Genomic DNA, 16,697 nt, shown 5'->3' with positions numbered 1-16,697 from the left:
AGAAAGGAGCCTGGCATATGTTGTTTTCAAACTAGAGATAGAACAATCCCAAGGTGTCCATTAATGAATGGGAAAAGCAAGTTTATATACATATATATATATATATATTTACGTATACATATATATGTACCCATATACACACACATATATATGCACACACATATGTATATGTACCCCCCCCACATATGTGTGCCCTCACATATATGTACACGTATCCATACACATACATGTACATACATATATATGTACATCCCATATAATATATGTGCACATACACAATAAAATACTAGTCACAAGAAAGAAAGTCTGTCCTTGCCGCATCCTGCATGGAACTGAAGGTGTCCTGTTGTTGAAGCAAAACAAACCACAGAGAGCAGTGCTTTACTGGCTCCTTTACATGGAGTGCTGGCTGCACAGAGCAGGGAGAACAGGGCTTTCAAAGCTGGGAAGGAAGGAGAGGAAGATGGGGCGGAAAGGAAGTGGTCCGTGCGAACAAAGGCAAAGACTGACGGGATCAGCCCATAATGTTCTGTGTAGCCTGGACACGATGGCTGATGACAACTGATTGTATAATTCAAAGGAGATTTTGAATGTTTCCGACACAAATGATACAATGGTGTCGATGGTGTCGTGGGACCTGCCTGTGCCTGCTGCCAGTTTGGATTTGGTTTCACCTGCTGCAACCTCTTACCATGCCGACTCCTTGGGCTGGAGAAGCAATAGGTGAAGCCAGTGTGAACTCCATGGAGAAGTCCTGGCTGGTGGCAGCAGGGAGGCTGTCTCTTAGAAGAGGAACCAGCTGCCATTGAGGTAGGTTTCCCGGGGGCAGCATACGAGGGACAGGAGTCACTCAGTCCTCAGATTACCCAGCACTACACAGATGCCTTCACAGTTCATGAAGCCACACCACCCCAGCCTTACTTCCCCCTCACTGCCTCGGCCTGACTGGAGGAAACACAGGGAAGACAGAGGTTCCACTGCTCAGGACTCGCAGGGCCCCATTTGTGACCACGTCCCTTCCCTCCCTCCCACTTCCTCTCCGTGGGCCATGACTGCAGCTTGATGGGCAGGTGGACTCGAGGGAGTGGCAGCTCCACTGACTGGGGACCTAGAGGAGGGAAGAAAGGAAGGAGGGCGGGAGGAATCAGTCAGTGCGGTGAGGCATTTGCCAAGCCCCCTGACCTGATCGTTGTACACTGTGGACACTGTAGCATCCCAGAGTGCTCCGACAAAAATATGGACGGTTACTGTGTCAATTAAAGTATCTTAAATATTGATCAGGTGTTGGTGGCACACGCCTTTAATCCCAGCACTTGGGAGGCAGAGGCAGGTGGATCTCTGTGAGTTCGAGGCCAGCCTGGTCTTCAGAGTGAGCTCCAGGACAGGCTCCAAAGCTACACAGAGAAACCCTGTCTCACCCTCCCCACCAAGTATTTTTATATATACATATATATATATATTTATTTAAGATATATATTTTTTAAGTATTTTAAAAATCTTAATAACAAATCAGAAGTTTCTTCTTGATTAAACAGATATGGAATAGCAGGCACTATTAGCAGAGACATAGAATGTCCCTAAGGACATCTAGCTACATATTAATGTAATTGGGATGACATCATCTTTGTGAGAGAGATTTCTTCTGACCTTTCTCAGAGGCAGGCTGAGTACAAAGGCTGGCCTCTTGTTCTCTTTGTTTTAAACACTCAGGATGCTGTGGATTGATTCATCATTACTTGGGAAGGGCTGCTTTGGGTTTCGGTTGACTATTTCCCTCAGGTCCCTCAGGACAAAGGCTTACTGGGTCTGTCTCAGCACTCACAACTGGTGAGCACTACAAAGAGACCCATTTGCCCAATTATTCCCCACAATACCCAAAGAAATACCTGTCTGAACTTGTCCTCCTTTTTCCTCCTCTGAAATGACTCTTTTCATCCTATAAAATATGTACTTGGAAATTTGGGGGTTCTATTTTAAAATGGTATTTTCCCCCCCAATACTTGAATAACTCTACTGATGGGTTAAAATACATGGCCCATTACGAAATTCTGACTCACAAATGAGGTCTCTGTAATTTAGTAGCCTGACATGGACCCATCTCTCATCTGGTTTGCATTTTTAAAAAAACTGAAAAGTACAGATTTGCTCATTCCACAGCCCAGGCTCTAGACAGACTTTTCAGCCAAAGCCCTCATCAACTGTGTGTTGAATAATAGAAAGAGCTCAACTTCATGGTGAGTTTCCTTCCCCAAGGTTCCTGCCATCACCCCATCCCCAATCTTCTTTACCTGTAGTTTCTGTAAAACATTAACAAAACCCAAGAGACTTAAAGCAACAGAAATATCCTCCCTCCTTTCTAGAGGGAGAACTCAGCAGTCTGTATCATGGAGCCCAAATGGAGCCCGTTGGAAACTCGGGGAAATGATTTGCTCTTACAGCTCCTTTGCTCTTACAGCTTCTCTTGGCTGCCTGCATTCTGTGGCTTGTGGCTGCATCACTCAAGTCTTCAAGGCCAGCATCATCAAATCGTTTGAATGTCTGTGTCCCTAGCTCCTTTCCTCGGTATGACTGGATCTTCCTCTCCCTGTCTTTTGTAAGGACAAATGATCACATTGATGGCCCACCTCTGTAACTCAGTATGATCTTATGTCTTAACTCAGCTCTACAGAGACCCTTTTCACAAACGAGGTAGCATTTGAGGTTTGAGGGCTTGATGTCTTTGGCATTTTTAGCGTATCACACCTCCCAGTACCTCAGAACCTAGGAAAGCCAGATCTTCAGAGTCTAAGGTTTAAATCTGTTCTTCCAGGTTCCCCTGAATCATCTCAGACTCCTTCATGGAATTTTCACTCATGTATTTCCTTTGAAACCTGAGGTGCATCCCCATTCAGGCCCAAACTCCTTAGGAAATGCTGTTGGATTTACACTAAATAACAGGCTAGGAAATCAGTCTTTAAAACTTAATCTCTCTTTTAATCTCCTCTGAATGTGTGAAATGAGAGGAATGTGGTCTATACACATGGTTGGTGAATAAATTAACAATGATACGTGACATGGCCACCCAGTAGATGGCTGATGGGAAGCAAATGTTCAGTAGATACAGTGTTCTCTATCTTATGTCAAAAGGACAAGGCTCTCCTTTTCAGTCAGTGATAAACCAGAAATTAGTCTAAAAGGCCCATGGAAGAAAATGTCCCAAGTTGTTCTCCATAGACTTCATAAGAGGAAGACTGAGCGATGATTCCCAATTGCCTTTCAGGCTCCGGCAGAGTTTCATGGCAGGATGCTCACACAGAGCCAGCAGCTTCCATATGCTTGGAAAAGTCACAAAAAGGACTGCTTCTCCCCGGCAAGGAGGGGGAGCAAGCTGTGCCAAGAATGGCCGCCCTGGGCAACTCTAATGTCGCTTCACTTGGACCTTGGAGGCCCATGTTCTGATTAGGTGACTGACGCTTTATTCCCCTACTGTGTCACGGCAGACAGTCGTCATCGTCTTTGCAACCGTTAAAGGGCACAGTGGCTTTTGTACTGAGTGCATTTTGCATTACGAGCTGGCCACGAGCCTACGGGACAATAGGTGCAAGGTTGCGGCTTAAAAGTGCTGTGGTTGTGTGGTGAATGGAGGCAGTCCTGAGCAAGTATGTAAGGAGTGCATGAAATTCTGAGTGGATGGATGCGTGGTCTTGACGTAAGCTTAGCCATGCCGAGGACACCCATGTGTCAAACCCACGGAAGTGAGAAAGCCTTCCTCAGGAGAGGATCAGAGGGCTGGCAAAACTCTCCCCCGGTTCAGTGAATGTTGACGGTGTATGTAGTAACTACCAGCCACACCTTTCCCCTGGGATGGCGATGGCTGTAGCCTGACTCCGAATCCTTCCAGAGAACTATAGGGATTTGTTAAACCCACCTCCTTGTTAGGCTGTTTACCATAAGCCCACCTCCTCACTCAGACGGACCATCATGTGCCTTCTCAATTCAGGCATTCAAAATAAGCACGCTGAGGTTTGGGCTGCGGCCGGTGCCCTCCAGCAGAGCAAGCGCAGCCCACCTGATCCCAGCTTCTCTGGAAGTGTGCCTTTGTGCCCACCCTTCCCTTTCTTCAATCCCTCTTTGCCCCACTCGGGGTTCGAGACCCAAGCCATGCTGGGCACAGTGTGTTTCAGTGTGACGTTGACACGGGTGGACTTGTGATGGTCATGATTGTCAACCACTGTGGGAACAAAATTCCTGGCACATCTGTGTAGGGATGTCTAGATTGGGCTAATGGAATTTAGAAGAGCCACCCTAAATCGTTCTGTGGGCTGATGTCCCAGACTGAATAAAAAGGAAAACTTGAGCTGAGCACACCCTTCATCTCTCCCTGCTTCTGACTGGATGTAGTGTGACTGGCAGCCTCAAAGGCCTACACCATGATGGCTTGTCAACTACACCATGATAGCTTGTCAACTACACCATGATGGCTTGTCCTACACCATGATGGGTTGTACCCTAGAACTGTGAGCCAGAACCAACTCTTCCTTCCTGAAGTTGATCAATCTGATATTTTGCCACAGCAACACATACCATGACTAATAGGCACTAATAGGCCTCATTTAGCTCAAGTTCTGTGGCATCTGGGTCTCTGGTTTCCAGGACTGGTCCATGGAGATGAAAACAATTGTAACAGACTTTATTGCAAAGGAAGCTCTTTTTCTCTTTGGTACACAAATTTCAAATAGTATGGACCCAGCATGCTTCTGCAACATGACTGAGTCCTCTCTCCTCTAACAATCTTTGAGCAAAACTAATGGCAGGAAACAACAGAGCAGGTGTGTCTCAGGTGCACATGAAACTCTGGAGGCCAGCGCCATTTGGTCACAAATACTCAGAGTTGTTACCACTAAAAGGGACAAATGCTGTGGAGGTTTGGATGAGAATGACCCCTATAGGCTCATATGTTTGATTGCTTGGTCACCAGTTGGTGGAACTCTTTGGAAAGGATTAGGATATGTGGCCTTATTTTGAAAACTCTGAGGTTCAAAAATCCACCACAGGCCCAGTCTCACTTGCTCTTTCTGCCTGCAACTCTCTCTCTCTCTCTCTCTCTCTCTCTCTCTCTCTCTCTCTCTCTCCCTCCCTCCCTCCCTCCCTCCCTCCCTCCCTCCCTCTCCCCCTCTCCTTCTCCCTCCCCCCTCTCTAGATCTGCAGGTTGTGGATGAGATGTAAGCTCTCAGCTACTTCTCCAGCACCGTGCCTGCCTGCCTGCTGCCTTGCTCTCCACCATGATGATAATGGACGAACCCTCTGAAACCGTAAGCCGGCCCCCAGTTAAATGCTTTTCTTTTATAAGTTGTTTTGGTAAGGGTGTTCCTTCATAGCAATAGAACAGTAACTAAGGCAAATGCTTAACCATACTGTTAACTATTCTCTCTCTCTCTCTTTTCTCTCTCTCTCTCTCTCTCTCTCTCTCTCTCTCTCTCTCTCTCTCTCTGTGTGTGTGTGTGTGTGTGTGTACTTGCCTGTATGTGTGCACATGTGGATGTCAGAAGTCGATGCCAGATTTCTTTGTTTGTGTCTACCTTACTTTTTAAGTCAGGGTCTCTCACTAAACCTGGAGCTTACAGATTGGCTAGCCAACAAGCACCAGAATCCTCCTCCTCCTCTCTCTCTCTCTCTCTCTCTCTCTCTCTCCTCTCTCTCTCTCTCTCTCTCTCTGTCTCTCTCTCTGTCTCTCTCTCTGTCTCTCTCTCTCTCTCTCTCCTCTCTCTCTCTCTCTCTCTCTCTCTCTCTGCCTCCCACTGTTGTGATTGCAGCTACACGAGACCGTAACCAACGTTCTAAGTGGGTGCTGGGGACCTGAACTCGGATCTTTATGCCTGCACAGAAGGTGCTTTGCCCACTGAACCATCTCCTAGCTTGGCTCTGGGTTTTCTTAGCCATCTTTGACTCTATACTTCCACACCAGTGAGACAATCCAACTTCAGAGGTTGGTTTGTGGGCCATCCCTCAGCTCCCGTGGGTGGTGTGAATGAGAATTCCCCCATGAGCTCATATGTTAGAATGCTTGCTCCCCCAGTTGGTAGAACTGTTGGGGAGGATTAGGTGTGGCCTTGTTGGAGGGGGTGTGTCACTGGGAGTGGACTTTGAGATTTAAAAAGCCCATGGCATTTTCAGTATCTCCCTGCCTCATGCTTATGTCTCAAGATCTGGGCTCTCAGCTTCGCTCCAGTGCCTGGCTGCTGCCATTCTCCACTACGGTGGTCATGGACTCACCCTCTGAAACTGTAAGCCCCAATAAACTCCTACGGTGCTCTATCACAGCGTTAGAAAAGTAGCTAAGACACTTCCCCTGGGCCTCTCAGGATCAGGGAGCTTCTATGGTCCTGGATGGAAGAGTCAAACATCTCCTTCCTACGCACCTCAGTTACTGTTGCCCCTTTGTGCTCTGTACATTGTAAGCATTTTACCTCTCTTTTCCTTTCTTCTCTCTGTTCCACCTTCAGTAAAATCTCCCTGCCACCACATTCGAACCAGCTGTCACCATACAAGACTGCTGATTAACCTTGAACAAACTTCCTCATATTTTCAAAGTCCTCACCATCACCAAGGAAGCACGGAGACTGTTTTCTTTTCCCTGACTCAAACCAAAGGGAAATTCAACTCTGCGTCCCGTTCATGACCATTAAACCACCGCCATCACCTTTTCCACTCCTAGTAGAGACAAGGTGAAACTGAAAACATGACGTAATTGAGCAGGGTGTGTGTGGGGGGGGGCTCAGCTAGTACATGTTTGCCTAGCATGGCCCAGGCCTTAGGTTCCATCCCCAGTGCTACATACACTGAGCAGGGCAGCTTATGCCAATGATCTCAGCACTTGGCAGGTAGAGGCAGGAGGATCAGAAGCTCAAGGTTACCCTCAATGGGACAGAGAGTTCAAGGCTATCCTGGGATACACAGCCTCAAAAAATTATGTGTGTATATATTTTTATATCACACACGCACACACACACATCTGAGATAAAATACAAACACAACTTAAATATAAAAGGGTCTAGTCTGACTCAACAGTTTGAGGGTAAACTCAGTTTTGATGAGGAAGTCATGACCATGGGAACTTGAGGAAGCTGTTTACATTGCAGCCATGGTCAGGAAGCAGGTTTCCATGAACGCTGGTTCCCATTTTCCTTTCTGCTTTTTCTTCAGGTTGGAATTGCAGTCTGTGGACTGGTATTGCCCACAGTTCTGGTGGGTCATCCTACCTCAGTCTAACCTACATAATTCCACACAGACATCCTCAGAGGCTTCTTATCTCTTCAGTGTAGAACTGAGATGGATACCAGCAGCTACCGTGCCTAACACAGTCTAAACACTCCTGTCTGCCTTCATTAATCTTCTTTATTTAGCATTCTTTTCCCCATTCCCACCTTGTTATGTCTGAATTTATCAAATGATTAATCGTGTGACTCAAGCCAACATAGTTATTGCGTTTCTTTTATGTGTGTATACCTGTGTTGAATACTCTATTTTTCTCCCAATTTCTATTTAAGAAATATCATCAAAGCACCTCATTCACATGCATCGAGGTAGAAAAGTACCTTTTGCCTATGGTGTCCCAAAGGCTACTTTTAGAAATTCTGTTTTTAATGAAAAGGATAGATAGAATCATTTAGGCCAGAAGCAAATGAATGAAAAACTCTCTCTCTCTCTCTTCCTCTCTGTCTGTCTCTGTCTCTTTGTCTATCTGTCTCTCTCTCTCTTTGTCTCTCTCTCTGTCTCTCTCTCTCTCAACTAATTAATTATAAAATATCCACTAGTCAGTATTGATATATTCAGAAAAAAAGTGTCATCATCAACGGGACATCTCTGCTCTTTAGAGGCCTAGGAAACAAACACCTGTAACTCCAGCTCCTCTGGAGGCTGAAGCAGAGAGATCACAGAGCCTGAGCCATAAACAAGACCCTGTGTCAAAATAAGAACTAAAACCTAAGAGGGCCCGAGGTGTAAGAAGCAGATCACATGTTTGCATGGGGCCCTACGCTCAGTTTCCAGCACTGCGGAGCCGGTGTGGTCATGCTTGTTGCCTCGGCTGAAGAGAGACCCAGTCTCAAAGAAGCCAGGGCTGGGCTGCTGTAGACTCAGTGCTGGATTGCTAGTCCTGCGTGCACCAGGATCTGGGTTTGGATCCTAGCACCACTTCACTAACTAGTTAAATAAGAGAAAACGTTAAGGAACGGAGGATAACATTAAAACGTGTTTCTATTAATAGATCATTTCTTTTAGCAACCAGGTAAACTCTGTGTTAATGAGTTACACTATCATATTATCTCCATGTTTACTCTGAGGAACTATAAATATTTCTTAAATAGGAAGATCTTGGAACATTACATGATGAATTAAATCATCTTTCAGAGTGATTTTTATTAAATAAGGCTGGGGGGTAAAACAGAGAATAGGTGAATTTTGTTACCATACACATGGGCCCAAATGAGAAATTACTTAGACCAGCGGCTGTGGGAATCTACCCCATTTATTCAGTTGCTCTTTCTTATTCTAAAAGCCCCGTGTGTGTGCATTGGGCTGAGTTCTGTTAGCACTAGCTATTAACAGAAGCCTTTACATCATAGGAAAGGGTATATTTCGAAGGATTTATCACTTAATCTTAATCTTTCTTGACTACAGAACAGAAATGGTAAAACAAAAACTATTGTTTCCATGAAAAAATAAATTATATTTTATTGGTATATTCTTTCTAGGAAGCAACTCACTACTATCATTTTAATATGATAAAATTTATATAAAATTATTTATTTAATATATATAAATATATATAAATAATATATAAAAATATATTATTTAATATAAAAATCTTATATTTTTTTATACAATTTTAGGGAATTTTTTATTGTTCTTGCCTTTTCTTAATGATCCAGAAATTTAACAGGGTTATAAGATATTAAATAAATTTATTCGGATCTTGAAAGAGTCAAGAAATGGAAACTACCTCTTTGTAAAGCCTAAGAATGTTAGTCATTGATGTTTTTATGGTTTCAGATTGCTTTACGACTCTCTCTTAATAAAAAGCAGAAATTTTTAAAAAAATGTGCATTGTCCACAGAGTTTCCGAGCAATCTGGGACTTCCAGGTAATTAGGAGCTTTATTTAGCTCCAAGTCCTGGAGTTCTAACAGGAGGATAACACGAAGACATTTCAGGATATTCATTGCCTCACAGATCCGCTGACCTTTCAACAATCTCTATTAAAAATCTCATATTAAAAATAAGCATGATCACCTCAGCACTTGAGAGGCAAGAGGATTTCAAGTTCACATTCAGCCTGGGTTACCCAGGGTCTGAGCAAACAGAACTAACCATCGATGACTCCCCTGGACTCCGCTTTCCTCATACTTCCTGCCTTTTCTTCTCCGGGAGCTGGCTGTCCTGCTGCATTCTCCTCCCCTGCCTGCTCCCTTCCTGTCTCTCACCTCAACTACCAATGCAGCTCTAACGGCCCCAGACCCATTCCAGGGCTTGCCTTCTCCAGCATGTCCCTTTTGAAACACTCTGCTCCTGCCTCCCTGCTCCCTGACTACTCCCCACCCCACCCCACCCCACCCCACCCCACCCCACCCCACCCCAGGGTCTCTTTTGGTAGACTTCTGTATGAGGTTAGCATGTTCCATAGTCTCAAATTCAAGTCCTAGGTCTCCTGGGCTTCTCATTTTCTGAACTTTACTGTGGTAGTCTGATCTTTTCTGACCGAGCATTCCTCTGATCTTCGGACCTGCATATCCATTCACACTGTCCATTGCTGCTGGATCTCAAAGATCTCCTCAAACTTAACTTGGAATAGTGGCTGTCACTCCTTCATGCCAGTTATTGATGTCTCAGGAATGGCATTGTAATCACGCAGCTGCACAACCCACAGGCGAGGGTATTGGTTTTGAAACCCCCTTTCCATAGCCCTGGTCCCCCACACTGTCCCCTCTCAAAAGCCGCTCAGATCCACCCATCTCTGAGTCTGCCCTAACCCACCTTTTTCTGCTTGCACGGTAGGTAACCACCACTTCTCTGACTTCACACATTCCCCTTCCCACCGCAGCCAGAATCTTTTTTTTTTCTTTTTTAATGCCAATTTGATTAAGCTGTTCAGATGTTTAAAACTCTGCAATCACTTCTTAGCATTTCTTGCAGTAGTGATCTTATGCTTCGATGGCCTCTCCCACCCCATCTCCCTCCCCAGGAGCCCCCTCCATCTCTCATCTGGCCTGCTAAGTTATTTTCAGCTGCTTAAGGTGCTCTCTTCCCCTCAGCCGCAGCTGCCCAGCTTGTCTGACAGCTGCTTTCTCTGCCTTCCTGAGGTTGCCTAGGTAACTCCTAATCAATTGACTGGATGTAAGGTCACTTCCTCTGGCCCTTGAGAATGAATCACATCCCCAGTTCTACACTTTCTCCCGCTGGAAATTGTCATCATCAGCTGGGTATGGTGGTATGCAATTCCAGGACTCCAGAGGCTGAAGCTGAAGGGTCCCCAGTTTAAGGACAGACTAACATTGTCTCAAAATCACCAAAGGCTGGGCCTATAGCTCAATGGGAGGATGTTTGCCCACTATGTACAGGGTCCTGGATTCAACTGACAGCCCCACAAAAAGTCACCACTAACTAAACAGAATAATGGTGGGGAAATGTTGGTCTTCTCTTCAGCTTTGGTCACTGAGGGCAGGGACTTTACCATTTGCCCTCAAAGCTCAGTGCAGTGGCTCATACATAGTGAAGACTCGGTAATATGAGCCGGGTGTGGTGGTACACATTGTAGTTTCTGCACCCATGGGCAGCAAGATTGCCTGTTTGAGGCTAGCCTAGGCTACATAGTGGGATCCTGTCTCAAAAAAGAAAGAAAAGAGAGAGAGAGAGAGAGAGACAGAGACAGAGAGACAGAGAGAGAGAGAGACAGAGAGAGAGACAGAGAGAGAGACAGAGAGACAGAGAGACAGAGAGAGAGAAAGGAAATAAAAGAAAAAAGAGAGGCATCTGCTGATTGAACACAAAATGAACAAATGAATGTCATAAATTTGTTCATAGTCAAGGCAGCAAGTTGAAACAATAGCCAGTTTTTTGTTTGTTTGAGACAGGGTCTCATATATTCAAGGCTGTCTCGAATTCAAAACGTAGCCTAGGCTGTCCTTAACTGGCTGATCATCCTATCTGTAGCTTCCAAGTACTGAGATTACAGGCGCGCACCACCTTGACAACCACAGCCAATTATTGTAATTTATAGTTCGGATCACTAGACTTCTGAACAATGAGCTTGTCCTCAATTTCATTCTGAGTCATTGGAACCACAGCAAATTCACAAGCCGTCGAGTTCAATTTCTCGGCCGTACCATTTCCTTCAGATGGCACTTATTTAGCAAGGGGATGCTGTAGGTATAGTCATTTTCCATTTTTCAGTGAAGTATATGCTATCTGGTTGCTTCATCTTGGATGGGCTATTATAGCAAACCATGCCACTATTTCTAAGAAGAAGAAGATCCCACGTGTAGGCCAAAAAGAGCAATTTTGTCTTTTGCAATAGAGTTTCTTTTTCAAAAAAAAAATGCTGTTAATTTGAAAACTGATACCTGTCAAAGCACATCTTATTAGGTGAGATAGTCATCATCATATTCCCAGCCTAAACACGAGAAAAGAGAGGGCCACTTTATTTAGCAAGGGGATGTGGCCCATGTGTTTTATAAAATTCATGTAATATGGCCAGTGGTTCACGAAGCAGCTGGCACACTTAAAAGACAAATGAGTTACCCGTGAAGATGCCGGGAGATCTGCTGCTCAAGGGTCTTTGTGCCATGGATGAAAATGGATTCATTATTTTTAAACTGCCTCTGCTCACGTCAGAGGCTCCCTCTTGCAGCCCGTCCACTGGTTATAAGAACCCGGGAACTGCTGGCAGATCGTAGGCTGGGCCAGGCGAAGCCAATCTCCTGGTAAGCTTTACTGCCTCTGTCTGTGTCTCAGCTTCCATGTCACACCGTGGCATGGAAAAGAATCTCTGCTTATGCTGCTGTGGGTGTCTGTCCGTCTGCTACGTGTATGTTGGGGACATTTCTCAGTTTAGGGTACTTCAAGTATTCTTTTTTGTTGCTATTTTAAATTCTTCTTCTTCTTCTTCTTCTTCTTCTTCTTCTTCTTCTTCTTCTTCTTCTTCTTCTTCTTTTCTTCTTCTTCTTCTCCTCCTCCTCCTCCTCCTCCTCCTCCTCCTCCTTCCTCCTCCTCCTTTTCTCTTCCCCTCTCTCTGTATCTGTCTTTCTCTCTCAGTTTTTGTAGTACCAGGGTTGATATTAGAAGTGCTTGGAGACTGACTTTGTGAATGTTAAACAATCACTCTACCATAGAGGTATATCCCCCGCCAAAGTACTTTCTATTTCTTTACCATTTCGTTTCCACCTAAAAAAAAAAAATCTGCTGCCTTAAGACTAAAAAGTGTATATAAAAAGTGTATATAGATGTATATATATATTTAAATGGCATACCTAGACTTTCTAGGTACAGTCACATTGCTTTGCTCAGCACAGTATAGTTTTTCTATCATTGTGAAGCGTTTTAAGCTAGTCCACTAAATTTCAAGAGCCTCATTTGCAGACAAACCTAAAAAAAAAAAAAAGATTATAAAATTTAGGTGAACCATAACGCTATTTCTTCTCCTTTATCTGCCTGGGTCCTTGTTTCTTTCTCTTCTCTCTGAGTGTCTTGGTGACCATAATTCCCCCTTTTACACAGCACCATGTCCAAAGTACCCCTCCTGCTGCTGTGGGCTGCCCTGGCACTGACCAGCCATGTACATGGAGCCATGCTGAGAAATAAAGACACGTGGAAGCCACTGAGCAACCCCAGGAACAGAGAACTGGTAAGAACACACCTGGGGGGCACTGGCTCAGGGATGCAGCTGGCACCTCTCAAGAATTATATGGAGGCAACCAAGAGTTGAGAAGATTCTCCTCAGGACAGGACTCGATTTTGCTCTCCTAGTAGCTGGCGTCCTCATATTTCTTTAGCTAGTTTACATTTATTTCTCTATGCAGATCAAGTTGATATTAGGAGTGAGTTTATACATACACAGCATGTCGCATGTGTAAGTAATCTTACATATACACCGGCATTAGAGCATTGATTTCAATGCACATACAATATGAAAGGAGTATTGGGACTTAGCTTGATGTTAGAAAGCTTGTCTAGCATGCACAAGGACCTGGGTTTGGTTCCCAGGACAGCAGCAAAAGGGGGAGAGGGAGAGGAGGAAAGGGAAAGCAAGAGAGAATCGCTTTTTTGTAAGGCCTATCTATATGATTAAACGGATTATCCCACAACAGCATTTGCAAAGCTTATTTGCAGAGACTGGAAGGGGACCCTGCACAGCTGTCAGTGTCCAGCATATAGATATTGAGAAAACAGAATTCAGAAGATCAGTAAAATACGCTTTTAAAGTATACCCAGATCCGTGAGCGTGGTGACGTGACTATTTCAAATGTAGTTTTTCTAAAGAAAGTGATGTGAGCTACAACCACCACGTAGGCTTCGCACTCTGCACAGCTTCTAGCTGTTCATTTGATAAAGGCTTGTCTGGAAAGAGAGACAGTGGTCCAGGACAGTAACTGGAGTCCCCTCAGGCAGTGGAGAAACGCTCACTGCTTCTTCGTGGAATTTGGTTTCATTTCTGACCTTGCTGGTCGGAGATGGCTCACTATGAATCTCTGCCTGAAGTGTGACTTCATAATTTATACCTTCCCTGGGTTGCCACCAAGAATGCTGAATTGCCCTGTGAGAGCTGAAAGATCAGAAAGCGGGCAGGCTTAGAAAGAAATGGGAGAAGCTTAAAGCCATTCTAGTTTATCCAATTCCTCTCTTCTCTGGTTAGCGTTTAAGTCAATTCCGGGAGAAGGCAGGGAGGTAAACATGCGACTCTGGGAATTTGGATGTTTCTTTTGTAAGTCATTGAGCATTTTGTTTCTTCAGTTTTTCAGAAGCCTCCAGGCCTATTTTAAAGGCAGAGGACTTGATCTTGGGAGCCTTCCGAATACCTTCTCCATGAATGAGGACCCCAGACCTCGCTCTTTCCAGGCGGAACATATTGCTTCTGCGTTTGCAGACTACGAAGAGCAGAAAAACTCCCTCCCTAAGTCCTACAAGGGCTGAAAGCCTCGGAGCCCAGGTAATGCTGCCCCTTTGGCCCCAGGGTCTGTGAAAGCACACAGCCATGCAGGAGAGATTTTGAAAAGATTTCTTAGAATTCAGCCCTCAGTTTTGATTATACCCATCATTATTAAATATTTAGATTTGGCTCAGGCAAAGTCTGGTTTTTAAAATAAATGATAGTGATGATGTTGAAGCATAGCCTTCTACAGAGAAGTACAGTAAAATCATAGAATTGTCACGCTTAGGAGGATTTTTAAATTAACGAAACAGTACATAGTCTTACTTAAGCATTTTTTTTTCAGACCTGGTCATAAAGGTAAGTTATATCGAAAATTATATGTAAAGAAATACATTAATTACTTGCAATAAATGGGAAAGTTAAAAGAGTAGTTCTTTTGGGGGGAAAGTGTGCATATCTTTGATCTTGGACTTCCTCACCTAGAAAAACAAATTACAATATTAGCAAAGATGGCATTTTCTTATAGGAAAACATTTAGAATGTATTTATAGTTAAGATTTGAATTTCATTTTGCATTCTTATCAAACAAATAGGTATGGTTTTAGAAGCAGCAGGTATGCTATATTCAAAACATTATTATTCTAGCTTGTTTAGCTGGCCAATAAAGGCAATGGGATCATAATTAAAATCTCTCCCCATTCTTCCAAAAGTACATGGATTTCTTGTGAGTTAGCAACCACTGTTCTCTACTGCATTTGTGAAAGGCTTTCCATTATTAATTCTCTTAAAAGTAACAGGAAATGATTGTTATTCTAAAACGATGGGATTTAATTTGTGGAATATGCATTTGAATGCTGCCCTAAATTGAGAAAATAACGTAGGGCAAAGGGAGAGGTCAAGAGCCTTCCCTGTTTTTTTCCTACAGAGGCTCTAGGGTGTGGGGGTCTAAGACAGAGAACAGTTACTCCTGTTGTAATGCCTGTTCAGTGTGAAGCGTCTTCATGGCTACTTCACTACTCATCCCTAGCTCATAGGAAACTGCAGAGAAAACAAGACAAATGCTCCTGTACACGATGAGGAAGTACCTAGGGACAGGAGACTAAGTACACCGGAAGTACTCACAGCTTCCGGTGTGGGGTACCTCTGAATTATGAGCTATCATCCAGCTATTTCTGGGATCAATTTGGGGTCTTTATGCTACCAGATGCTCCTTGTTGCTTGCACTGCAACTCTCTCTTGCTTTTTCAGGTGTCATCATGTTAAAGCTGCAGAAAAACTTTTCAGTAGAAAATTCAACCATGGCTGAAGTCTCTTGTGCGTTTTCCCTTCCTTATTAGTCAATTTATAGTAATTTTATTCTACATTTCTGGATTTTGCATGTACAAAATTGGACCTTTGCAACATATGATACTGACATGCATATTTCAGGAGTATTTCCCCCTTTATGACCATAAAGTGGGAGATTGCATGTATTTGAAGGAGTTACAAAAGTACAAGTGAAATAAAACGATGATTTTCCAAGTTCAATGTTTTCTTGGAGCATGATTTAAAATCGTCTTTTATATTTATTACCTATTATTAAGCAAAATTTTATTTAAAAAATGTGTTTACTTTTTACTACAGTGTATTATACATAACGGGGATTCAGACCTGTTTATACAGTTTATCCTATATAATAGGGATTCAGATTTAGGATTTGTCTTTTTTTCCTTCTAAAAAGATGACAAGTCCCACTTTTAGCTTGTGACATTGAAAGAACTCATCACCTACTGAATGAGGGTGATGAATGTCCACTGGAGTTGAAGCAGAAGACAAACAAGATTCTAGTTGCCACAGGGTCTCTGGGAGATGCTTTCATGCTGCCTTCAAAGCTAAAAACTGCCCCATGTCAAATATCCGTCTCTTCCCTAGCCTCCCTTTAAATACAAGTCACTCAACAAGGGACAGTAGCAAAGGTGAATTCCCCACTCCTCCAGCCAAGCCACTCCCCATGTCACAGCTCCTACTGAGCCATTCTGATTCCATATTTTCACTTGATATACCTACTTTTCCTGTGTTTTTATGAATACTGGCAATGTTTTCTGTGTGGTCCAAGCAAGGAACATTGTCCCAGAATTCACACAGCCCCGTTCTGGTATCATTAGTCTGTGTATTCCAAAATGTTTTACTATAGCTTTTTGAGGACTGTCGATGCTGAATACGAAGAATAAAACATTTGTGCAAGAACCAGTTCCGCGTCCGACTTAGTATATTCTATTGCAGTTAATGATTTAAGTGCTTGTCTCTGGAGGGTTGTGAGATGTTTGGGAGCAGAAACCATCATGTGACTCTGTTGTTCTCCAGTGTCTGTCGTGGAGCAGGTGTTCAATGAATACTTGTTAAATTTAAGTGTGTCTTCCATCCTTCACACAGTACTGAATGTAAAGCAGAAGACGCTTTAGTTAACAAGATTATTTTCCACCATTTAAAAATATAAGCAATTACTAATGAGTTATTCCTCATCAAAGTATAGCAGCAGCTCATTCAGGTAAATGGCTGGGTGAGGGGTTCCTCACTTCTATGTGTTAATATCCTGA

The 16,697-nt window shown here is 43.7% G+C and overlaps 1 protein-coding gene across 3 annotated transcripts; it reads left to right on the top strand.

The window, feature by feature from the left end:
• Positions 1 to 1,465: 1,465 nt before the first annotated feature.
• On the top strand, positions 1,466 to 16,697 carry CUNH2orf66 (chromosome unknown C2orf66 homolog). 3 transcript variants are annotated; one of them, XM_052749457.1, is made up of 6 exons: positions 1,466 to 3,442; positions 5,180 to 5,291; positions 11,868 to 11,956; positions 12,750 to 12,876; positions 13,983 to 14,178; positions 15,370 to 16,697. In XM_052749457.1, exons 2-5 carry the CDS (start codon positions 5,262 to 5,264, stop codon positions 14,160 to 14,162), a joined length of 426 nt encoding a protein of 141 aa, XP_052605417.1. In that variant the 5' UTR covers positions 1,466 to 3,442; positions 5,180 to 5,261; the 3' UTR covers positions 14,163 to 14,178; positions 15,370 to 16,697. The 3 variants fall into 3 exon arrangements, with proteins under 3 accessions (XP_052605417.1, XP_052605418.1, XP_052605416.1); XM_052749458.1 differs by lacking the exon at positions 1,466 to 3,442 and having other exon boundaries at positions 5,146 to 5,291; XM_052749456.1 differs by lacking the exons at positions 1,466 to 3,442; positions 5,180 to 5,291 and having other exon boundaries at positions 9,601 to 11,956.

Source organism: Peromyscus californicus, unplaced genomic scaffold (genome assembly GCF_007827085.1).
Source record: "Peromyscus californicus insignis strain IS unplaced genomic scaffold, ASM782708v3 Scaffold_21__1_contigs__length_65335640, whole genome shotgun sequence".
Classification (NCBI taxonomy): Eukaryota; Metazoa; Chordata; class Mammalia; order Rodentia; family Cricetidae; genus Peromyscus; species Peromyscus californicus.
This window is presented reverse-complemented; position numbering and strand designations above follow the sequence as displayed.